Consider the following 25,614-nt stretch of genomic DNA (forward strand, 5'->3'; position numbering starts at 1 on the left):
AAATTGCACAGAACAGAATGGTGTATAAAGAACAACTGCTCATGTGGCTGCACTGTTTCCATACTATAAAAAAGCAATTTCAGAAACACATTAAATATTTTCTTTAAGTACACTTCCATATAAAGAGTTATCTGGGATATCTCAAGAACATTACTGTTGCCAACAGGAAAGAAAGGATTCTATATAGGTATACAAATATTTAATAAAGTCCAATTGTTACAGGAATCACCTATGCACTTCTAGTAAGACCTTGGGTCAAGCCATGACTATCAGGTGAAGTCAAAAAGCAGAATGAGTTAAGTGTTTACTTTTTTACCCGAATAAACATTTCCAATTCATTTTTCCTTCTTTTTTCAATTCTTTCAGACTCTATTTGGCAGGTGTGACAAACATACAGATGGTTAACAGCTGGTCCTCCTCCATACCTGCAGTGAAAGTAAAAAACCATTAACCTTGTAGAAAATACGACGTTAAAAGATCATGCACCTGTAGACACCGCAACCATCAGCTTCTTATAATATGTAGCAGAAGTCTGATACATGCCAGTCACACTGATCCACAAATGCCATCATTTATTTTCCTAGTAATATTTGGTACTTCATCCTAAGACATAACTATCTTCCAAGTTCTGACTGCCTAAAACCAATGCAAACCACCTCAAACTCTGCTGTATCACAGGCTTCAAAAGGCATTACTAGAGGAAAAACATGTCAGCGAGCAAGTATTGTTATATACACACCATGTGTGGTTTCATTAAAGGCCTCTAAGAAACAGCGTATGGAAATGTTCCAGCCAGTTCTATCTTAACCACATTCCTCCACTCCACTGCAGGCTCTTTAGCAGTTTGCTACCTCCCTGACACCAGCTTCTAAACTTGTTTATTGTTTTGTTCTTAAAATGTTATTCTCCACGACCCTCCTCTCCATATTTTCCTTGTGTGAAACTGTATACTTGGAAGTCTTCAGAAGCACTACTACTGAGAAGCTCGGGATATATATATATCATTATGAGTATGGAAAGCATTTGCTAGCCTGGAAACTACAAGCCTGATAAAGAACTTGAATGACTAGCAGCCTTAGGAGATGCATTTACTACAACAGAAGGGTCAGGTTAAAATATGCATTGAAATAAGGATATTCCAGGTTCTACTGTCTAGCTGATATTTTTTTTTTTTTCACAGCTGTGTTCTCTTCCAATTTTGTTTCTCTTCTAAAACCTCAGATTTTATTCCAAAAATCTTACATTAAGCATCTCGTTAGAAAAGTTTATAGAGAAGGGAGATTAGTGAGAAGTTTAAAAACATTTTCTTCACATTTAACACATTCTGCATTCAGAAAATGGATAATGCCTTTGTCTGTTCGAAGAAAAATTCAGTACATCTAGGAAAGTGGAAATAAGCTGGAAATAGTATTGTTTCTATTCTTCACTTGTGTCCATTGAAACTTTAAAGGAAAAAAACTCCAAACCTTCAGCTATAGTGCTTAGGTGGCAGGAAATTAACAGCTAAAAATATTTAATGTAAGTACAATACAGAGTCCTTAAGGTCATCAGCAAAGCTCTACTGCAGCATTTTGTTATTTTAAAAGGGGACACTTCTTCTAAGAATCCCTCCTTTACAAGCAAGCACTTAAACCTGACCTACATTAAAAAGTGCAGAGTAGGTATATGGAACGCTTAGATATAAGTTATTTTGAAGCAGTACTGGCAGCTGAGGCTACGGAGTCAAAGCCAACATAAAAGAAAAGCTGTCTCCAGCCAACAAGAGAACTGGAAGCTGATACAGAGAGCTCTTTCAAAATACCTCTTGCAAAGCGTTCTTTTGCTGACCTACTTTGTGTCATTTTGTACATACCATATATGTTTATTGGTTTAGTACTCGAGTATTATCCCAGTAACACACTACTTCACGTCGGCTTTTAGCATTACTTTGCACAAGCAAATTATATTAATCGGCTGTTCGCAATCCCTTCACTTAGCTTTGTGCCTATAGTATACTGAGCCACTAATTCTAAAGTCTGCTGCTGCTGCTTGGCACATGTTTGCTCTAAAACTGCATTTCTGGATTTTTTTCCAGTTACAGTAGAAAACTTACCTGCTATACAGATTATCCCATATATTTTGAGGTAGCATTACAACTAGGTCCTCTATGAAGTTAGCTTTGTGTGGAGGAACACCTACAGAAGCAACAACAACAGAGACTTGTGGATTTTGGGGTGGGGAGGAGAGACTATCTTAGAGGTCTCTAAATAAAAAAATAAATAGAAATACAACCTTTCAATTAATTCAGAGAAATCATGTGAAACAGGTTTTACCATAGTATAATCTATTACTGTATTTAAAGAGACCACTCTAATGTTTGTCTTTGATAAGGCTGAAAAGTTTATAAAAAGCAAAAGCATACTACATGAAAGATTAAAATTAAAGGGCTACAATCCTTTTTAGATACTAACTGCAAAATGCTTCTTAAGGTATACAATTAAAATGTTGAAGAGTGATTAAATATTTTTTTAGGCATGTAAACACATTAGCAAACTGTCTATTCAAAATTCACTTATTTGCTGTAGACTTTTTGAATTACTTCAAACAACATGAATGCTTGAAAGCAGTGGAATTTTGAGGGAGGCAAGAATAGAGGCGCTTGCAGAATTAGAAGCATTGAGTTGAAGCATGTGGTAAGCAGCAATGTGCTATGCAGGAATTCTTTTGAATAGGGAAAATCTAGTAGTTTGGGCACTGGTACAGCAAGAGTCATCTGCTGTAACCCCACAGAAGGAAAGCCACAGCCAGAAGGGCTCACACGTACACACTTGCAGATTGCTACAGGAGCACAATATTCCTACATTACAAGTTTGGTTCAGCAATGAGGGCAACACCTCTAACTGCTAATCTAATGCAACTCTATTTTTTATTAGAAAATAGGTATAAGAACACCACATAGTATTGATTTCTTGGAATGCTAGCACTCAAATATGGATATTTCCCCAAGTATGTATGTTTTGCTTAACGTACTTTTCCCATTTTTATTAACATTCAGAACAAAGTAAAATTTTTATGCTTCTATACAAAATATACAGAATTACTACTCTATTTTCACACTGCTACGCACTGGATACTCTGCAAACTTTCTTGTTCTGCAGCTTTCAAACCCTCTTGTTGCTTCTAGCACGTAGTTGAGAAAAATATTTAGATTGGCAGACCAAGTATGAAGGATGATGATAAGGTGACAGGATTTTTAAAAATTGGAATATGCATGTTTAGTAAGCAAGCAGCTAAGCCAAACTGTTCCTCTTTAAGAATTAAGAAAGCTTGTAAACAAAATTAAATGTGCAAATAAAAATAGAACTCCACACAGTATAATTTCCAGCTAGTCAGCTGCTAAAATGAGAGAAAGAATTTACTTAAAAGTTATAGTTCTAACTTACCTAAGAAGTGACAGAAGCTATAATATGAACTTACTATATTCAAATTCCTTTAATGAAAACAAGTGTACATCCCTGTATAGCTACAAGTTGACAGACAAATTCTTTTTAAATGATTCTCAGTTACAGTCTCACCTCCATGCATACAGAGAAAGTCATTATTTGAAATTGGTCCTGGCTCTGCAAAAGTCTTGAATTTATTTAACCACTGTCTGGAAACATAGAACTGCAGAAGACTTGGTTCCATCATATTCAGTAGACCTGATATTCTCCGTCTCTCTCTCTGTGCTTCTTCACTGCTCTTTCTATTACCAAAAGAGAAATCATTAAAAAAAAAATCTATCCTTGTGTACAGTGCAGATAATTTACTTTGTGAAAAGAAAACTGTGCTTTCAAGTAAATTACCTGGGCTGTGTCTATAATTCCAACTTCTACTAGTGTGAAGTAGTTGACTTAGCATGTGAAAAAACTTGCATCTTTTATGCACAGCCAGAGCCACCATCTAAATGTGTGGCAGGAACCTAGACTGTCACATTACAGAATCACATGTCACAGGAGTCAGTACAATTAGTACAGAGTGGGAAGGGCAGCAAGGGCTTGCTTAGTTAAGCCTACGCTTGTCCTTAGTTCTGACAAGCCACGGCACAGGTGTTACCATGCTTACAGGAAAACTTTTGCCTGCTTAGTTGAACAACTCAAAGACCCCGACACTTCCCATTCAACCTAGCAGCCCAGGAAAGCAAGTAAGTCGGACGGCAACAGAGACAGCAGACTATACTGCAGAGGTGATGACTACCACAGGAGAAGGAAGCAAGGCTGGGCCCATCTGCCCGTTTCCTCTATGCATCTTTTGAGCTAAAGCTTTGCAAGCTGTACTCCTTGGGCAGATGTTCCTTACTTACCTTCAGAAGTAAGGCTGAACAGTAACTAGATCAAGTAATTCCCCCACTTTTCCTGTATTCCCCTACTTTTCTCATTGAGGCTGTTGCTGCTGTCCAACTGGAATTATCTCTGCTCTTACGTTTTTAGATTGAATAGAAGAATCTCTCTTGTCCAAAAGCAGGTTTGAACCATTCATTCCATTCTCCAAAACCCTGACCTGAAACTTCACTCAGCATCACACAAAAGCTGGGCCACCTCAGTCAATTTATGGAGTCAAAGTTGACTCAAATAGCTGATAGAAAAGTTTCAGGTAGACCTAATGGTTATAGCAACAAGGCTATTTATAGTATGGCAAACCAAGATTAAAACAGTAAGAAAAAACCCCAAATGCTATGAACTCAATTAAAATACTTGTTAAATAATTTTGATCTGAATTTAAACAAAACCTTAAAAGTCAGAAAATGAAATTCAATTAGGTAAGTTTGCTTTACAGCTATAATTTAAAAATGCATATGTATCTCCATTAAGCTTTCTAAACTGCACTGAAAGAACATCTATTTTGTGTGTGGTAGTGTTTTGCGGTTATATTCTTTTTTAAAAGCAAATTTTATGAATGCGATTCTTTTATTTATTTTAATGTTTGCCCACAGTCAGGTACAGTGTTCTTTCTTGGAAAGAGGGCATGACTTCCACATTCATTTTAAAAGACCTACTGAGTCAGACTTACAGGCTTAGCTCACACAGTGGCAGGTAGAAGTGCTCCTAATCAAAGTTAAAACATTCTCAGAACACACCTCATTTCTTGTGCAACTCTGACACAAGCTATATTGCGGTTAACTTTTAGTGGAAATTTATCTTAGGATCAGTAATTTAGAATTTGAAAATTGAGTTAAGTTGCTTCTATTATTTCAAGTACAAAAAATTGCTTAGACTGAAGGTGATAACATCACTTCTTGCCTTTCAATTCAACTTTCAGGAAAAGACTGGTCTATAAATTCCCTGAAATTAAATTACAACACAGTAAAACCTCTGTTGTTCCACATCCCATCTGCTAAAGACTTTCCACAATTCCCTTTAGAGCTCTACCAGTTGGAGTCTGTGTGTAAAACCTCCGCATGTGCAGAATTCCTTTCCTCTAATTGAAAACAAGGTAATTGGTAGCCAGTCCTAATGGTTGCTTAAAATTCTCTTTCTAGTCATCTTGCTATATTTATGCAGATTTAATTTTCATTTTAAGTTTTATACATGTTTTAGCAGTGACAGAGCAAGTATTAAGGACATAACTGAAGGATTAAGTCTCTCTCCAGCACAGGCTTTTCTGGTTGGTCAAATTCTTCCATTATAATTCTTTTGGAGGAGCTAATTTCTGAAAGCTGCCCAACTGCTTAAAAAGTTATTTAAATACTTGACTAATATGAGTATGATCATACTTTTAATTTCTTACCTGTAGAAGAGAACATAGGCTTCTGCATTTTGCACTGTGGATTCTGATACTTCTGTGACACTCTGGTCATCAAATTCGTACCACAAATTATTTAAATTGTTGCGACAATAAGCTATATAATGTCCACCTAAAGTGACAGAAGCAAAAGTTATTAAAAAGTGTCCAGAGCTGTCCATTTTAATTCCTTTTCATGCATTGTATAGTAAGTCCAAAAGAAGCAAGTCTTAAATGGGAGAAAAATTAAATCATTAGCAGACAGAACCTGCATATTAACTTCTCTCAGGATCAGATTTTTTTTTGTTAATTTCTGTCAACTAGTGGAAAGTTGGACACTTTCATTTTAATTTTATATTATTACTATTTTTAAATGCATATTCAGCTGAAAATAATCAAATAATCAAGTATCTATTAAACTGATTGTGAAATATATCATTCAGCAAGCACTAAATGGAAGATGAAAAACCATCCAGAAAAAAAAAAATGGAAACAACTTCATCTAAACAATGGATACCTCAAGTTTGGGGAGTAAGAGGGGGCGGGTAACTTCTGTAAAAATCTGTAAAGTGTCTGGCTTCAAGCTTTTCTTTCTCCTATTTTCCAAACCTTGTAAATACTGAAAGCACTTGGGCAGGAATGAGCTTGACATATAGCAATAAGGCGTTTATTCAGCTCCATGTCACTACCTGTAAATAGCAGTTACTGCCTGTTTTGGTGTTAATTGGCAGCTATCATCCAAGTGAACATATTTTTAAAAAAAATTACTGGAATCTTTGTGGTGCTTTCTGAACTCGTCCAGAAAAGTAAGGCATACAAAGCATCAAAACTCTAGACAAACAACAGCTGTGTAGAACGGCTGATCAACTGGACATCTGCTGGCATGTTAACTATTTGTACATTTATACTATTCACTTTCAATAGTGTGTATAGGTTTTTTTACTTAATATTCCAGGATCTTTTTTTCCACCTACAATTTTATTTAGGTATGCCAAACAATTTCAAAGATGTGTCTTTGAGCTCTTTAAGAGCAAGCCATTTTATGGTTCAAGGTAAAAATCACAGCATTTATCTTTCACATTATAATTACCAATGCTCATCTATTTCCCCTTCAGTATATGGATATCACCCTGAAACAGAAGTGCTGATGCGAATATCAACTGCAAAGACAAAACAATCAACCTCACTTACTGCTGGCAGTTCCATGATGGCAGATGACAGACAGGAGATCGTAAGTCACTATTTGAGCTGGACTGTCCTTAGCAAGGAAAGGCTGAAGATCAAGGCCTTCCAAGGGAAAGGATACATGGGTCCCAATTTTTGTGGAAAACATAAGTTCATGTCTAAACCTTTTGAGATGAATGCACAATATCTGTAAGAAGGAACGACAAATTCACTCAAGAATTATACATGCTACTATTTGACATTTAGTAACTCCATTGTGCATGCCCTCTTTTCCTTTTATCATCCTAAAGGGGTCACTTTTCTCTATTGCCCAAGGCAACTATCACAAGATCTGTGTTCCACAATTATTTTTTTTAATCAATTGACATTCAAGGAGTTAGAAATGAATTTGTAATTACCGAAGTCTTCTCTTACTGACAGTATAAAAAAACGCAGTCCTGAACAGTTACTAACACTGACGTAGCAATGAACAACATACCTCTTCTCTTCCTCAATGCACCTATTGCACAATCTTGTCACAAGGGACATTAATCCTTCCGGATTATGCAGTCATCAACTCAAGTTTTGAAGTGTAAGACTGGATTACTTCTAAAATCTAAAGTTACTAGCATTACTTATAGAAAAGGTTTACAGTCTGGCTGTGGTATTTAATTCTATGATCTACACTATAAGTAAGTTCTGCAGGCTGACAGTAACAACATAGAAACAACCGATTCTTCTAACTTTACTTCTCATGTACAAGGTTCACTTTCTTACAGGTTGAATAATCAAACACTGCTCACATTCTTAAAACAAATGCCAATATGAAGATATACTTTCATAATGTAACACATAATAAACACCATTTACTCCATGCAACTCATTAGTCTTACCACATTCCTAATCATGCAGAAAAAGTGCTTTAAAGTGCATGTAGTAACAGTACCTCGGGAAATTTTTGCACTTTGCAGAATTTCACTCCATTTCTTAACCTAAGCAAAGAATAAAGAAAAAAAAACACACCGAGAAAACAACCAACAGTTAGTTCTGAGAAGGTTTTATTTTATTGTGCTAGATCAGCAAAAGTCTAAGCTGAACGTTACATTAGTAAACCCAAAATATTTCTGGAATGTAGACATGGAGTAGCCAAAATGATACAAACAATAACACACTTCAGAAGAAAAGACAATCTGTACTGCTAAAAAATTCATAACAGGAAGTACCGATAATCAAGATACATCTAGCTAACAGTTTCTCTTAGCATAAAGGAAAGAACTTTAAGCTACATGAAAGCTGGTTATTCAGCAAAAGAGAAAAAAGGTAACAACTAAGTTTATTTAAGAAATTACCTACAGCAGATCACCAGTTACATAGCAAGGCTTTAGTATTTAAAGCCATAGTATATTTATTTATTTTTAATATACTGAAGTGACCTACTGCCTATCAGTGAAAACCTGCTAGTAATATAGATGGCTAAAAGCTTTTCTTTTATCAACTGAAAAAAATTTAGAAAGGTCTCAAATTGTAAGAAACATGAAAAAGAATTAAGCACATTTTGGTTGCAATATGGTATGGTGAGTCAGTGCTTCCTGACTCCTGCACCTTTGTAATGCTAAGTTTCTGACAGCCAGAACACAAGGTAGTATCAAAAGATTAATGTAGTGCGACATATCCAACAGAAATAAATGCCTCTTGACTAACAGAAGCATTAAAGCGCTCATATTAAGACAAGTTAAAACAAACAAAAGGTAGAAGCCAGCTTACTTTTTGCACCTTCCACAGCTGTACATGTTATCACCTGCAAATATCAGGGAGAAGAAAAACAGCCATTATTCTCTAAATCCAAATAGTTATCCTTCAAGAGCATATATTTGATATATATTAGGTTCAAGGGAACTTATCTTTAGGTTGCATTCAATATTTAACAGTCATAAGAGTGCTGACATAGCAACTAAACAGAAAGGTTCTTAGGTTTGATGCTTTCAACTATGAAGCAGTACAGCACAATCTGAAGAGACAATGCTATATAATTTAAAGGAAAATAATTTACTGAGTCCAAATAAAGGTTATGAGAGTAAGCATGAACATAGTGGGTTTTGAAATTTTTATGAACCTTCAGTTGATACCGTTTCATTAAACCAAATTCAGATTTACCTGACATTTCTAAAGCAGCTTTTGGGGGCATTTCTTGCCTCAAATATTCATTTGAATGAGAAGCTTACCTTTTTGAAATGAATGATCCCATAAGAGCAAGGAATGACTATATTACAGTCTAGCAGGTAGCCTTTGCTTAATTGCATGAAGCTAAGAAGATATTAATCTTATCACAATAATAATTATTGTGATAGGAGGAAAAAAAAAAAACCCAAAAAAACCAGAAGAAACACATTTGTGTAATTAAACTCTTACCCTTGAGCTCATCTCTGGCGAAAAAGGCAGCAAGACAATCTTGTAAGGTTACAACTGGACCCCAAAACCAGCTAGGAACACATGAGACAACAAACCTGAAACATCATTGACAGAAAAGAAAGAAAACCAACAAATGCTCTGCCAGAAGAGCAGAAACTGGAATTTCAAAATAGATAAATAAATAAAACAAGGTAAATATTATTTACCTTTTGAAATATTCCATAAAAAAAGCTATCCATCCCTGGGGGGCATATGCTTCTCCACATGACCCTGCCTTGACTAGAGATGTCTGATGACTTGCAGAATGGAGCTTAGCAAGATCTTCCTTACCTGGAATAGGCAAGGACAGATCCTGAAAGGTCTCCAGAGTTACAGAGAGCTAAAGAAGAAAACAAATGAAACACAAAATAGAGTTAAGCTTGAAGAGAAACAGCAATTAAATTGAATTCTGTAAAGTTCACCACTATCTACTAAGTCACTGTATAGTTGAAAATTCCTCTAGGTAGCAAATTAATTATAAATAAAGAGATGTAAGATTTCATTTTCTAAAAAAGAGGAAGGAAAAAAAAACATTTTAGAGTGAACTTGCACATTGTTATCACTGAAACTTTTTTTAAGTTGTTATTAATTATTAAGTCTTCCTGCTAGTCACACAAAGCACTATGATTTTTGCCTCAGGCTCCTGTTACACAAGCTAGTTTCAAAAGCTGCTGCCCACTGTTCTGACAGTATTTTACTTTGACATTATCTTGACCTGATGTAACTGGACCCACTGCAAAAGAGACCCAGCTGTGCGTTTTCTTTCTCCCATGCTGGATTTAGTGATCATACAGTCACAGAGTAAAACATCAAGCAAACTTTAAAAATTCGTATTTGTTTTTTGCACTTGCTCACCAGATTACCCTGAGGTCTCAGTATTCCTAGATCTAAAGCAAGGGAAGCAGTAAGGGCATGCAACTGCATCAGGGTTAGGTTTAAACTTTATTTTGAGAAACTGGTCCCCAAAGCAAAGATTTAGATATCCAATATTTGGTACTACTGCTTTGAAACTAAAGTGGTCCACAAGACACGTTTAGATAATTGACTTTTTTTAAATTATCATGTGTGCAGTTCTAAGTACTTCTGTGAGCAAATAGTACTGAAAAAAATCAACTGTTCCTATGTTGCACCACATCTTGCAGTAGAGAACTTCAGAAAGCACAGTTAACCTATAAGTGTCATATAACCTCTAAGTGTCTTTTCCTGGATTTTTTGAAAGACATGAATTTTCTTCGCCTCGATCTACCTGATAAGACGGTTACAGCAGTACGGTTGGACTACTGTCTTTTACTTCTCTTTGTAACATTATGTACCCGAGAACTTATGCCAGTAGCAGGTATGCATTAGGATATTCAGAACATTACTAGAAACTAATCATACCTAAGTGAAGTTGAAGAGCAAGCCTCTTTCTCCATCCTTGCTGTAAACCAATTCTCAAAATGTTATTTTTCAGCTCTGAGTAAATATCCAGCTCAATGAAAGCAAACTAGTCTAAACACAAAGTGTTGGTAGTAGCTGCTATTGCTATTTGAGTGAACAAGTATGAACCCTAACCTTCTGAGGAAATCTGAAACAAAAGAATAAAGTTACCAGAGAATGACTGTATCTGTAAAACCGTAAGTATTTGTATTGGGGAAAAAAACATACTGAAAGCTAGAACTTCCCCTTCCTTACTCACCCGATCACAAGTCAAGCACTGTACTGAGCTTATTATAGTCCCATCAAATATATCAGAGATGACACTCCTGTACTTCTTGCGCTTCTTCCTTTTTGGAGATGATATAGTTGAAACTGTAAAATGACAAAAATGAAATGTTGAAAGTAAATCAAGATACAGTGGATTTTGATTTCCTTCAACTTTGCATAACGTAATTAGAGATCACACACATTTAGGATTAAGTTATGAGCCAAGCCCTGTTTTCTATTTACTTAATATTTCTTAGAAATTACACAACTAGATTACTGCTAGTACCAGGTTCCTCAAGCAGTATATAGAGGACAAACATCAGAAAATCGTGCCTCTGTTTAAGTAAAACTCAAACTGCCAGTCTTGAAATCTACAGCCTACTGCTACAAGATTCATCTTGGCAGGAATCCCCAAGGTATAAACATAAAAAGGCACATTCTGTCTGACATTGAATTTGATCACATCTTTCCAGGAAGTTTTAACCATGTTGGGCTGAAGAGCTCATAGACAAGCTTATTGTATCACAACACTGATGACAGTGGGTTGAAGTAGCCTAAATTTACTCCTAGAGTCCAGCCTAACAGCAGCTTATTAAAAAAAAATAAAGTAAAACTCCAAGCCAATAGCATGTGTTCCCCACCCAAATCCACTATTAATTGGGTAAACACATAAGAGCAGTCTCTTGGGCTCTATAGATTACTGGAATGGCAGGCTAAAATGAAGGCCACAAAACATGTTCTGGAGTCAGTACATTACCCAAGAGACCACTCAAAAGTCTTGTAGGAGTCAAAGGCAAACTCTGCCAAAATGCTAGTAACAAGATAGGCAGTGAAACATGGAAATAATTACAGCAAAAAGGAAACTGAATTACCCCAGTAAATCTTTCACATAGAACACAACCTCCCAAGGCTCCTTTGTACATACAGAGTTTGCCCATAAGCAAGTACTCATGTCTCTTTTCTGTCCAGCATTATTGTCTTTGTATTATCCCATACCTAGAAAGATGTCTAAAATAATAGAGAGTCTGAATTCAAAAATATCTCCAGCAGAAAGAACAGCTGTTAGAAGCAATCTGAAAAATCCTCTCTTCCACAACGCATCAGATACATTTTATTTATTATGGGCACAAACTGCCTCATAGAGCCTTTTGCTCAGAATTCTCTAAGGTTTCTTTCAATCACTTATTTTGCCCCTAAGCTGCTTTAAGATGATTCTAAAGTCTTCATTTATCAGTGATGCGGAGGATGTGCTGTATTTATGCACACTAACAAACAGCAGGAAGAAATGGAAGACACTGACAAGCAGGGGCATCTTAGAATTGTGGCACCCAACAGACACCATGTGCTTTCAGCAAGAGGGAAATGGAAGAGAAGAAGGGAATAGGTGTCTTGTAATTACGTGTTAGTCCCCAGACATAAGTCCTAGCACACTATGGAATTCCCCTAGCATTTGGGGAATTAAAAAAAAAACAAAAACAAAAAACCAAAACAACAAGCCACCACCTTGTGAGCTTGCAAATGGCTGCCACACTACTCCCCTAGTCAGCTCTACTGCATACATACCTATTCCCTCAATAAAGATGACCAAGAGTTAAATCATCAGGAAGCGACAAAAATCAGTAGTCTAGATTGGAAGAGACCTTTGGGTATCATCTGGCACAGTCTCTGTTCAAAGCAGCTCTAGTTGAGCTTCGGAATATCCATCTCCAAGATCCTTGGGGTACCTCTGGGCTCCCGCCTCTGTTCCAGTATTCAATCACTCAATAGAAAGATTTTTTTTTTCCTTCTATTTAATAGAAATTTTCCTTTCTGCAACTTGCTTCCATTTCTATTTGCTGCATGGCTTCAAGAACAGTCTGGCTCTGCCTTCTCTATAACCATCCGTAATGCTGATGACAGCAACAGTTCCTCTTTAGCTTTTCCTTCTCCGGGCTGAACAAACCCCCCTCTCTCTCAGCGTCTCCTTGTACACGACAGGCTCCAGCCACCTGGTACCCCTTCTGATAGACTCACTTCAGTTTGTCTAAAGCCCTTCTGTAATGGCAAAGCCAAAACTGGAGACAGTAAGACAGATGCAGTGTCAAAACTGCTGAACAAATGAACCAAGGAGGTCAATGATTTAAATCCATTAAATCATTGTCATCCAACATCAATGCTAAAGCATTAAAAGGATAAAATGAACATTTTCAGAACTTATCCTGGACAACCTGCTGAATGAAAGAGGATCACGATATTAAAGTTGTAAGAGGTTTTTTTTGTTTGGTTTGGTTTAGTACTAGCCTTAAAAGTGTGTTCCAAAAGATAAGCTTTTATTAAAATAGTCTACTCTCAGACAAATAAGGGAAAAAAAAATTATCATATATTGTTTCTTGTGCCCTAAAGCTGCATTGTCTTGTATCTAAAGGCAACAGAAGACTAAACATTCTAGATGCTGATAAACACATCGCACTGTAGAAGGTGCCAAAAGAAATATTCCACACTGCAAAGTAACAATCAGAAAGCAGCTAGCATTTACAAGTTTATCTACAGTATAGGTACACATGGCTCCTTAAACCTTGTTAAACTAAAATGTTGACTTACTGAACTTCTGCGGAAGAACCAATGTGCATGTTCTCTGAAAACCATTACATTTCTGTGTCTGGGTACTAACTTCTCCCACATTTTCCCTCTCTCCAAACTAGTGCAATGGAGAAAGTTGTCTAAAAATATTACTCCATCCTTCCAAAGTAGAGGCAAATACTATTCATTCTTCAAAAAAATCAGACTTTTACAGAAGTAAAGGGAGTGTTATTGTATGTCCAGCTTATATAATGCTCCCTCCCATCACTAGGGATAGGGGATTAAAGAGACCTGTAAGAACAACACTGCATTGCTATGCAAGACACAAGAAACAACAAAATGAAAACTGTAGCACAGAGCAATTCAGTTCCAGGAGGGAGAAAATAAAGGACCTATACCTTTTTTGTGGACTGGTGCCAGTGAAGAGCATGATGAGAATGATTTTGGAGGACTGTTTGATAAGCGTGTGTTCATCCCTTCATTTGACGAAGCGGTTTGGGCTGCAGATATATCATTCATGTGGACATCATTGATGTACTCTGCAATTAATATTTGCATTATTTCATAATTTCTACCAAAAAAATGTACTGCAGAATGAACAGACACAATGTAATTTATTTAATCACACTGTCAGGTCATGTCACTGCACATTTAGGAGTGAAGCACCATTTCAATACACATACCTTTAAGTTAAGAACACAACCAAAAGACCCCACTCTTCCAGGTTATCTGAAACTTTACCCAGTACAAATCTTTAGCTTTTCAAGGGAATTAAAATTGAATTCAGAACACCTAAACTGAAAAAATAAATTAAGAAGGTGCATTGTTTACAAGTAAATCCACATACCTTATTTGACCTATACCTCTCTATTATATTCTACAATTCATTTCCACTCATACAGATATTCTGGCTAAGAATTTGACTATTTCAATTGCACATTAGTAATGCGTTACCTGAGAATCTGCTGTGTATCTGTACTTTTACAGTTCCTTGATTATTTAAAAATTCAGTGGTCTCTGAAGTAGCATTTGAGTCTTTTTCCAAGTCTTCCATAGAATTTGCTCGTTTAAGCTTGTTGCTTGATATTTTTTCTTTCTGCCAATCTTTAGACATGATTGAGTTGTTATCATCATCCTGAATTAACATGGTTGTCTCTGCAGGATCCTCTAAGACAGGTTTGAAAATAGCGTCATTTTCTGGTTTATCGCAGGTTCCACAGGATTCACAGGGCTGAAAGCCTACATCTGACTGGCTCTTGTCTTCTTCCATACTCTCTTCAACACTCATAGGCTGGGCATCTTCCAGTTCTACAACCGGTTCTTTAAGTTCTTCATGAAGCAAATCCATTAGACAACGTAAAAATTCTTGTGCATCCTAGGATTTTAAACAAGTTTTAAAATACTATTCCATTTTATTTGAAAGATACTGAAGTCACATCAGGAAGAAATGCAGATCACTAAAATAAAAGCTACAGACAGCTGTTAAAGAAGAATAAGGTAAATTCCTCTGTCCCAGGTCTAATGTTCAAAAGAAGCTTCATTTCCAGACCACATATTTGTTTCCTGCAGCCATTTCTTGCATGCCACAGGTATTATCATACAAGTTTCCTCCAAAACATTTCAATTCCCAAAAAGCTTATTTCAACAACTTTAACAAAAATACTATAATAGCTTACAAGAATGATAAATATAACTCAAGCAATTACCAACAGTGTGGTCAGACTCCAGCTTTGCTGGCAATGGAACGTTTTAGGGACAGTTTTTTAAAACCTTCTGCAGCATCTCCAGCAAAGCAATCAGAGCCTTGCTTTCACTGGGCATGGAAGTACTTTATTAAAAAAGTATTATAGCCTGTCTTTCCAATTGCATCATACTGCCAACAAGATCTTAATTATTCTCAAGCCTGGACAAGATTCCTCAACTATCACTGTTTCCACAAAGAGCTGTCAAGTATTACTACAAGTCTAATCCGTGTTTGGAAATATCTTAAAAACCATCAAATTTCAACAATCCATGCAGCAGCTTGGTTCCTGGCAATAGACAATATCTAATAAAGCAAGCATGGAAGAAAACAATAGCCTCTTCTTGGCAGCTACTACTGCTTCTATTTTCCTTTTTGTATTTTAGTTGTTCATAATAATAGGTTTTGCTGCTCAACATTCCCATCCATCATAGCAATTACTTATTAAGCTCACAACTGCTGACTAGAAAACATTTCTTAAAAACTACAACAATCAGATTTGTGTTTTGGGTTTGGGTAGTGAAAAAAAATAAATCTAATAATGCCTATTTGCTGGTAATACTTCTACAAAAAAAAAAAAAAAAAAAAAAAAATACAGGGTATAGATTCTGAAGCCAAGAATAAAGGAAATAAAAGTGAAAAGCAAGCACTGTGCATCCCTATCTTGGTCACAAAAAAATGCCTATTACCTGTAAAAAGTCACAAAAAAAAAAAAAAAAAAAAAGACAACTCAAACCTTGAGACAGGAATTGATAGTTACTCTTCACTGAGCAAAATTCCTTTTCTCCCTAAATACTGGACATGGCTGCCCAACTTACAAGGCAACAGGAGAGTGTTGGTCATGAAAGTCCTGCTTTGTTTTAATTGTTGCTATGAAACCTACTAAACATACAACTGAAGTGTGATCCAGGCAGAACCTAAAAAGGTTCTCATTAAGTATTGCTCTGTATGGAAAAAGACATTCTCATCAGTGTTCAAAGCTGTGAGAACCAAGTTTCCATACAGTTTTTTTTCAGTTATCAAGATTGACTTTCTACTTCTCCAGAAATTCACGTGGCTCTTAAGAAATTCATGAGTAAATTAAAAAACATTGATATTACTATTTAAATATTTTACAGGTACGTGCAGCACTTGAACATTAAAACATGTCCTAATCCTCCACTCCACAAATGTGAAACATGCTAACTGAAACAGCAAGATTCCTTTGAATAACAGCAGTTTCCTGGAAGATATTAGTAAGCTTTTCTAATTACAGGGTTTAAATTTCTCCTCCAGCCCAACAGATTTTCATAAAGCACTACAAACTGTATGAATGCAGCAAGATACTGTGTGAAGCATCAACTGAAGAATGCCTTTACTACGTAATAATCCATACCTCTCTAACAAGTTACCTACTTACAGTTCCCACAATACTGTTTACGAAACACACTGTGGTGGTTTGGGGTTTTTTTGAAGATACCAAATGAAAATTGGATACTGTGTATTTAATTTTTTAAAAAACATAACTGGTGGATGAATATAAAAAAAATCTACTATAATATTTTCTTTTTTAACACCTTTATTTTGTTTTCTGGGACTGCTCAAAGATTAGCAGCATTATTTCACACAAAGGAAAAGTTTTAGACACGTATTATTTTAATTTTCCTGAAAAAAAGGAAAAGGAGTTTCACGAATTTAATATAAACAAACATAAAACTTAACTGTTGATGGTTTGGTTTCAGATGATCTACGTTTGAAGCACATAAACTAAAGTTTACGTTGCATTAAACAAATATAGGAAGCATGGTATCTTAAGTATTAAATTTAAAAATAAGAGATAACTTTATGGCTTAGGCAGATTTAAAAGGCATCAGAAAGTTTTACCTGTTGAGAGTAGCCTCGAAATGTTGGATTAACAGTTTTAATTCCTTGAAATAAACCAGTAGGAACAACAGAACCAGGCCTAAAGAAGACAAAAGTTTCAAATATATAAATATGCATTGAAAAAGCATTTAAGTGGAATTTTCTGTCTCTATGGGATCATAATTTTACCTGCAGCTGAACTATAAAGCATCTAACACCAATAATATTAATCTTAACCAAACATAATATTGGCATTGAATAATTAACAATACATTTAAAAAAAAAAATCTGTCATCCAACAGAAAAGTCCTGATACAGTCTCTCTTTAAGCTACATTTCTTGTCAGAGAATCAGCTGACAAATCAGACATACCCTTGACACTATGCAAAATTATTGGTTTTTTACCTTCATACTTATCTTTTGAAATATTTTCTTAGACTTCCTTCATATAAGGAAATAAGAGAAATTGATAAACTTTTGATACAGAATGAAGGACACAGAGAGGATAAAGTAGTTACACATTTTAGATGTATTTCTGGCAGATATAAACCTATTTTTAAAAGCTTAATGCTACTTTGTAGGGTGTTTATCATCTATTTCTTATCAAATCATCCTTACTACAATTTACATCAATTATTTGTCCTATCTCTGGTAGATATGCAAAAGAACAGGCTATAAGGAGTATTTAAATCCTGCAAGTTAGTCTTTCCTTCCTTCATTTGTAAGAGTGATTCTGTGATACACACAAAATAAAAATTAGAAACCTAGGACAGATTAATACATCCTTCATGCCTTTGGAGTTTATTTATAATCATATCATCACCAAAATGATGTAATACCTGCTTTTGTGCCAGAGTTCCGTCATCAGCTTGAGGTAACTTTTACAAATTGCTGGTTTTTTATCTGTTTGGGCTAAGCCTCCACAGTCAAGAAAGAAGTGTGTCAAAGGTGGGCTGATTAAAAATGAAGAAAAAAGGGTTTTTTTCAGGTTGTTAAAATACAAGAGGAAATCCACATTTCATACATTATTAAAAAAAAAAAAAAGAGCAATAGTATTATTTAGTTGAACAATTCCATTTCCTACATCCTTAAATGCTGCAACTGAACATTTCATGGCAGGACAACTTCAGCAGTACAGCAACACTGCTCCTCAAATCTATTCTGACATTTGTTAAAGCACCAGCATTGTCTAATCAGATTCAAATTCAAGGCAGTTCCTATCAGCCATCACAGAAGTACACATGTACCACTACAGTAACAATCACCATCAGCCTAGCCCACAAATAGCATCTTAAACAAATCTTCTTTCCTCTATAATCCAATAGTGCCATGTGATATTTGTATGTACATAATTTATACTTAAATGCTTATTTATCTGTTTACTTCATGCACTGTTGCCAACTCACATACTCTCTCACTTCTCTCCCTTTTGAAGTCACAATCCCTCATACAGATTGGATCTGTTTTTATCCATGAACGGAGATATCCCAGCATACTTGCAAAAGCTGGTACTTGTCAAAAGAATAATTTCTTCACGATTAGATGCCTTGTTCACATCTTTACCTTCTAGAGTGATTTGCCTCAGTCTTCCTCTCCCTCAAGAAAGGCTGTCAGCAAGGTCTACTTAGCCCTGTATCCTGTCTTGGATTGCAGCCAAAACCAGATGCATACAGTAAGTGTAAATGATACATGCTCAAGTTCTGTCCCCACCTAACCATTTTGAGTGCAAGAAGCTTCAGAGTTGGATAGTGTTTTTATCTCTTCAGCTTTTGTACATTTCTCCTTCATGAACTTGGCTGGTATCCCCACCGGATGAGAAGATTTTGTATTCCAGACATTCCTAGGATGATTTAGCATAGAATGTCCCAGATGCATTGTTGGTAAGGACTGAATTTGGACCTTTTATTCTCAATACGTTTCTTTTTTAATTAGGGTTTATTCTTATGCATTTCCTTTGATTTCTTCCGTAGCACATTAAACCCATGAACTTAATAGCTTTTATCAGATCTTCTTCTAATTTCAAGAACTGCATGTATTTTTATTTAAGACAGTGAGGATTAGAATGAAACAAGGGAAAAAGCTGAGTCCCCGTATACTACAATGCTTTTTTTTTTTCCTGTCAGTGACACAACTGTTTGTAGTACATAAGACTGAGATTTAACAAATACGCATCATCTCTTATGGTAGTACAGCCGCTCAAAATCCTTAAGTCCATCTTGAGAAAATGCACATATAAGCAAATATAAAATCACATTTACAACCATTTTCCTTACCAGTTGGAAAGAGCTTGTAAAGCTGCATTCATGTAACAAGTGTTTCCAATATTTTTTAATCCTGTTAGACCTGAAAAACAGAATGAATATTCATCAAGTCTGTTAATCCAGTACAAGACATATTAAGGAAAATACTTCCTAAAAAATATGTATTAATTAAACCACTCATGTAACACTTCTGATGCCAATTATAATGCACAGTTGTAACTAAAAGAAATGTAGGACTCCTGAAGGAATACTAATCTAACTAGAAGAAGTAATTAAGTGCTTTGATTTTGGCTGACTAAACCACTTCAAACAAGTAGACTGTATTTCATCTTACCAATTTCTGATGCTTTGTGACTGCTGCGGATTGTAATTTAAGATATGTTTATCAATATTTAAGTTTTACTTGAACTTGATGATTTACCTGTTCAGTTAAATTGTTGCTGTGCTGCATTCGTAACAGTTAATCATATTACTAAAAGCAATTCAAGGAAGATTTTGTTCTTCTGTCTCAAGTTCATGCTAGTAGTCAGATTACGCTAAACATTCAAAACCTACTCAGCATGTGATTATCCCAGAATCAGAATTATAATTACCTACAATCAACCTTTTCCTACACCAATTATATGCCCTTATTCTTATACACAGACTGCTCAGTTTAGAATTCCCCAGAGAATTTATTTTCAAGCCCAGATTGTTTACTTTCTTACCTATATCCCCATATAGCTTTTCCACACACATAAAAGTTACGATTAACATATACTCTTTCAGTGATTATGGAGTAATGAAAAATGCTCTCTAAATATTTGAGGAAAGGCTATTTAAACAAGTCATAATTATCATATGATCTCAATTTAAAAAAATTAATCTGAAACACTTGCTCTTCATAGCTACTAAAGTGTTTAATTAATTAATCAATTAATTTCAAAATAAAATTGCTTTTTTGCAAGAAAACAGTAACATTTATAAGGAAAGAACCAATAAGACTGGAAAACTTAAAATATTCAGCAATCAACACCGCTGGCTCTATGCAACCCTTGAAGTATAGGAATTACTCCGATCATTTTAGTCTGTGGCAGAAAAAATAAAATTTACTAAGAAAATCCTTTTACATCTAAAAACCAGTTTGGTTACTTCAGTTGAATTTTCTAACAAACAGAACTTCATCTTTAAGTTCTAAAATGTTCTTCTACCTGTCTGAACAGAAACATAGTCCTGCTTCCCACATCCGAACCTGCATTCTGCCCTTCCAATTTCTGCTACAAAAAGGACAGTTGTTCTTACTGAAATTGGAAAGTAAGAACAGTCATAGGACTTTTAAATTTTTTTTTAATTTTATTTTTTTAACAGCAGAAGATATACCAGGAAGGTACCCTCACGGCAGTTTTCCAGCCTGCAGTGTTGCAAGTAAATTTTTTGAAAAGAATTCTTTTCTTGCAAAGATATATTGTAATGTTTCCTTCATCAAAAGCATTTCAAAAGACATTTTAAGAACAAAGTTAAAATGGAGCTAAAGAAGTTTTTTCCCTTAAATTTGAGAAATTTATTAACACAGTCACATCAATATTAATGGGAACTTTAATGTAATTCTACTTGTATATTACTTCTATACGAGGTACATTCCCAAAAATATTAATAAGACAAGAAGATATACAAATACACACATTGGCAGGAGAAACTAAATGGAAATAAAACACATGATTTAATGATTTAAGGCCAGATGGCAAATTAGTGGGGTGGTGACATATCCAGAAAGAGCGTGCCAGACAACAGACAGGGAAAGGTAGGTTCTTTGGCCAATGCCAGCAGACTTAGGAGAGGGAAAGCTGGTAGTAGATGAGTAAAGGAGAAATGAGATCCATAAATTAGAATAACTCTTATCATCGCTGATGGAAAACAAACTGCCTTGACATATGCACCGGCATCTCAAAAACAGTAGCTTAACAATCTGCTGGTCAGATTTTCTGAGAAAACGGTAGTTAGAAGTATTTTCTTTGCTAACAAATACATACACCCTTCTTAAAATTATCAATACCAATTTGAGACTTGTAAGAAATAGTAATTATGCTCTCTTATGAAATAAGAAATTAAGGCTTCACTGGGGATTCACCCACTCATTTTCATAGGGTGGGGTAACCTTTTATACTAAAAAGTTTGGTAGTGCATGGAATCCATTACTCAAAAGGAGAAAACAAAAAAACCAAAAACCCATACTGGAATACTACAGGCTCAGAAAAGGATTATCCGAAATGCAGGAAAGCATTCAAATCAGGAACCTTTTAGGCCAGGAGAAAACATTAGGACAGATTTTATAAAAAACTACTTTTACTAGAGTGGCTAGAACACCAGCTACACTAAACATTACGCCAACATGCTTTCTTATTTTTGTTGCTGCTTGCACAGATGCACTACATTTATTATCGCAGCCTCTGCTCTGAAAGTAAGTAGAGATTGCTGCAATAAAGGTGAAACCAAAAATAAAGATTTTAGTTGGAGCAGAATAGGAAACACTTCCACTTAGAAGAGAACTAGTATATAGCTGGAGAACAGACTCTGAGACATACACATGCGATAATGGGCAATAAAGCACTGGATTTTGCTTTTATTACCTCTAGTCTTTAACTCATCTTCTTCCACTTCTACATCCAAGTCATCAAATACAGCTGCTAGCGGAATCTTCAGTGTGGGATTACTAGGTATTTTAAAATCCTTATAAGGAGAAAAAGAAAAAAGTATACTTGTATTTATCAATTTTCCTCTTAATTGAGCTTACATATAATTTCATCAACAAATCCAGGAACTGAAAATTATGAGAATGCATTTTGAAATCTCACTGCACATAAAGTGAGAATAATAGGATTCCACAACTACCTTGATAAAGTTTTCTAAGAAATACCTCACATTTTTGTTCTCAGATTAGCAGTGGCAACATGGCATGATTTTATGACAACAGCTGAAGAATCAAAACAAAGCAAGTTATAGCATTTCTTTCCCTTGGATAACAAACAGCATTGAAAAGCTAACACAGTAGTCATCACATAAAAGTTAGTGTGTATGCTTTTGATATGCCACCAGATGGCTCACTACATTTAACAAAGACAAATTAAACTGCTGGAAGCAGAATGTACAAATAGAGAAACAGAGTATTAGGCAGGCAGACATTTATTGCATGACAAGCTCTTTTTGTGAGCATATGTATAAATAAAAGTTATAAACAAAGTGACAAACTTTGTAAATTCTACTGATTTTTCTATATATTATACACATTTCCTTGGAAGATTAAAACAAGTTAAGTATAATACAATAGAAGTTCAGAAGTCTGAACCCAGCTTTATATCAGGTCACCAGAATTTCTGGACAACAGAAATTAAAAAAAATATTCCAATGGTACTATTCCAATTGAGCTGCTGGTATTCTATGAGAAAATAATCAGCTTACACTCGTATTAAATGCTAAGCTTTGAAGTGAAAATATTAAAGGATATTTCCTCACTACATATACTGAAAAACTACCCATCTTTCTGTCCAACCTGTGCATCACAGTATCTCTTCCATAGCTCTATGCCTCAAGCAGAACAATTTTAGAAATACCGTACTTGTACTTTTGTCAGTTTTAACTGAATTACCTGATATTTTTATATAAGTACATTCAATATGCAATAAAGAAATAACACCTTTTTTTCAGATACATGCATTATGCCATTATACTTAAGAAACTGCAGCATAACTTTCTCCAGGACAACACTTGTCTAGAAAAGATACCAGAGCAAACAGTACTGATGTCAGTGAAGACTAATGTAACCAGAAGATAACAAAACAACAAACCAAACCTAAACAAATCTTGTTGAAATTGCAGAAGAACAAGACAAGCAAATAGCTTATTTCAAAATTCTCTGTGTAATGTCTGCTTTGCTCATTTTTTGCCTCTAACTTGTCTCCAATACTAGCTAATGCTTTATTAATTACCTTACTCTTCATCTACTATGTTAATTGTTAATAAATGTGGAGTTTGGAACAGCTAGTGTACTTTAATAAAAGTCCTGCCTTTGATGCCATAATCATATAAAATGCTACAATCTTAAGCCTGGGTTTTACTCTACTAATATCAACTTCCCAGATACTGGCCATATTTTTATCCTTGGCATATTTATACTCCTTGGCAATCCTAACTGCCACAGAACGTTATTAGTGTTCTCCTGATTTCTAGTTTGATACATACTTTTCCACATGAACCTAACACAATGTATTTGTCATTCTACGCCCAAATTACACATATATAGAATATACACAGGTTACTACTGCCTTCTTAGTAAATTTTTGCATAGTAGTTAAATTCAGGAGTGTTTGTGTGTATACCACACCACTGGAAAAATTTTCCCATACACATACATAAAAATCAAGACCTTTTCAGTCATGTATCAAAACTGAAGACTAGACACGTTTAAACCTCAGAAACTAAGTTCTAGGAATCCCTTTAAGTGTCTCATATTACTAGCTGAACGAGGTTAACAATTAGCATATATTTCTCTAAAAGTACTGTGCTTGTATGAATGAATTTGTGTCTCAGGCAAGTATCCATGAACACATACTAAGGCATTCTGCTGCTCCCTGTAAGTTAACCAGGAATTACTGCAATGAGTTTTGTAAATAACATTTTCAAGAGCTGACAGAATGGGGAAGCGCAGGTGAACTATTCCAATCTTGTAACCTTAAATTTAACCCTGTGCTTTTTCTGTACCGTACTGTTTATTGTAGATCACAATCAACCAGACATTAAGATGGATAAAGCATTCTTAGGATGCATGCAGTACACAGAGACAGAACACAGAAACTAGGCACTGTCTTTTTAAAGAAATTTTATAAAAATAGAGAGAAATTAATAGAAAGTTCAGCCACAAGAAAGGAGGAAAAGTCAGTCTCTCACTTGAAAGAAGACACAATGTTTACTGCAAAGCTACAGCTGCCTTTTGTTTCACTGGATTAAAAAATACCTGCACACTATTTTCTTGTACTTGGTGAGACAGTCTTGCATTTGGTAGTGGAGAATGAGATCCTAATTTTCTATCCAGGAATACTTCCTTACTACAGGCATAACACCAAACACGGAGTGTAGTAAGGTTGACAGTTAGACAGTGTTTTGTCTCCTAAAACAGAACAAAAAACAAAGCTGTGAATCAGAAATTTAGAATAATTAAATACTGCTGCATGCAAGCTAGAACAGAAGTATTAAAATTCTAGATCTTTCAACAATTATGTATGTTAGGATATTAAAAAATAGCAATTCAATTACTGAAAGCTTAGCACAAACTATACAACACTCATTTTTAGTACAAGTCACTCAAATTAGCAACAAGGTACAATCAGAATCTAAGCCACTGTCATATCTGACATGCCTCTGCGTAAGTACAAAAACAAGAAGAAAGCCTCTTGTCAGAAGTGTTACAGTTCACAAAGAAACCGATTTTCCAGGAAGGTCTGCTGTTGGTCAGAATGGCAGCCATCTCCTCTGCAGTAAGGGCAGTGTTTATTTCTACTGGTTTGCTGTAGGAAATTCAAGCTATTTAACAATCTATCAGAAGAGTAAGGTAAGATTTTTAGTTCAGTTACAGTAAGAGGTGCTCACGTCAAAACAAAAACTCTAGACTCAATTAGTTCTCTTGTTGACAGCTTCATACTGTGAAGCAATATAAAAATTTGACAGATGGAGAATATTTTTACTGTTCTATTTTTCACCTTTCTTTTTTTAACCTATTTGCTTACTGTAAGATTGTGTACACAGTTGATATCATCCTCTAAATATTTCCACCAATCCTTCCTGTATTTCTTCCTTAGATGTCAGCACCAGCCAGGTTTAAAGACAGTGAGGGATTTGATAGAAATTAGAAAAATACTACAACTGCTGCAGGATGCCCAAGTTCCTCCTCACCTTATTTAATATGGCCTTGTACAAGAACAATGTTTTTCATATATAATGTGGGCTACAATTTCATTAAGTAGCCCTCCCCGTACTAAAAAACATCAGAAACATCAGATGATGTATGTATCTCGGTCAATTTTAATCACAAGAATCTGCTTGATTCTGTGGCTTCAGCTGCATAAATAATTACAAGTATCCAGAGCAACAGCTTATTAATCTTCTTGAAGTAGACATGATGAACATGCTTATTTGCAGTACAGG

General features: G+C 35.3%; 1 protein-coding gene across 7 annotated transcripts in view; it reads right to left on the bottom strand.

Moving 5' to 3' along the window:
• USP33 (ubiquitin specific peptidase 33) overlaps positions 1-25,614 on the bottom strand; it is a 44,759-nt gene that overhangs the window by 13,561 nt on the left and 5,584 nt on the right. For 2 of the 7 annotated variants that reach the window (XM_009637990.2, XM_035893521.1), the window contains 17 exons: positions 24,428-24,580; positions 22,047-22,146; positions 19,453-19,522; positions 18,019-18,132; positions 17,201-17,279; positions 14,551-14,971; positions 13,995-14,135; positions 11,030-11,142; positions 9,519-9,691; positions 9,313-9,407; positions 8,668-8,701; positions 7,850-7,895; positions 6,931-7,111; positions 5,746-5,872; positions 3,555-3,724; positions 2,093-2,174; positions 317-425 (listed from right to left, as the gene is read on the bottom strand). In XM_009637990.2, the coding sequence (XP_009636285.1) occupies positions 317-425; positions 2,093-2,174; positions 3,555-3,724; positions 5,746-5,872; positions 6,931-7,111; positions 7,850-7,895; positions 8,668-8,701; positions 9,313-9,407; positions 9,519-9,691; positions 11,030-11,142; positions 13,995-14,135; positions 14,551-14,971; positions 17,201-17,279; positions 18,019-18,132; positions 19,453-19,522; positions 22,047-22,146; positions 24,428-24,580 (2,208 nt within the window). Of the gene's footprint in view, positions 1-308; positions 426-2,092; positions 2,175-3,554; positions 3,725-5,745; positions 5,873-6,930; positions 7,112-7,849; positions 7,896-8,667; positions 8,702-9,312; positions 9,417-9,518; positions 9,692-11,029; positions 11,143-13,994; positions 14,136-14,550; positions 14,972-17,200; positions 17,280-18,018; positions 18,133-19,452; positions 19,523-22,046; positions 22,147-24,427; positions 24,581-25,614 lie in introns of all 7 variants that reach the window. The other 5 variants (XM_035893524.1, XM_035893520.1, XM_009637991.2 and 2 more) reach the window with 3 other exon arrangements.

This window comes from Egretta garzetta, unplaced genomic scaffold, assembly GCF_000687185.1.
Source record: "Egretta garzetta isolate BGI_Z169 unplaced genomic scaffold, ASM68718v1 scaffold75, whole genome shotgun sequence".
NCBI classification, from domain to species: Eukaryota; Metazoa; Chordata; class Aves; order Pelecaniformes; family Ardeidae; genus Egretta; species Egretta garzetta.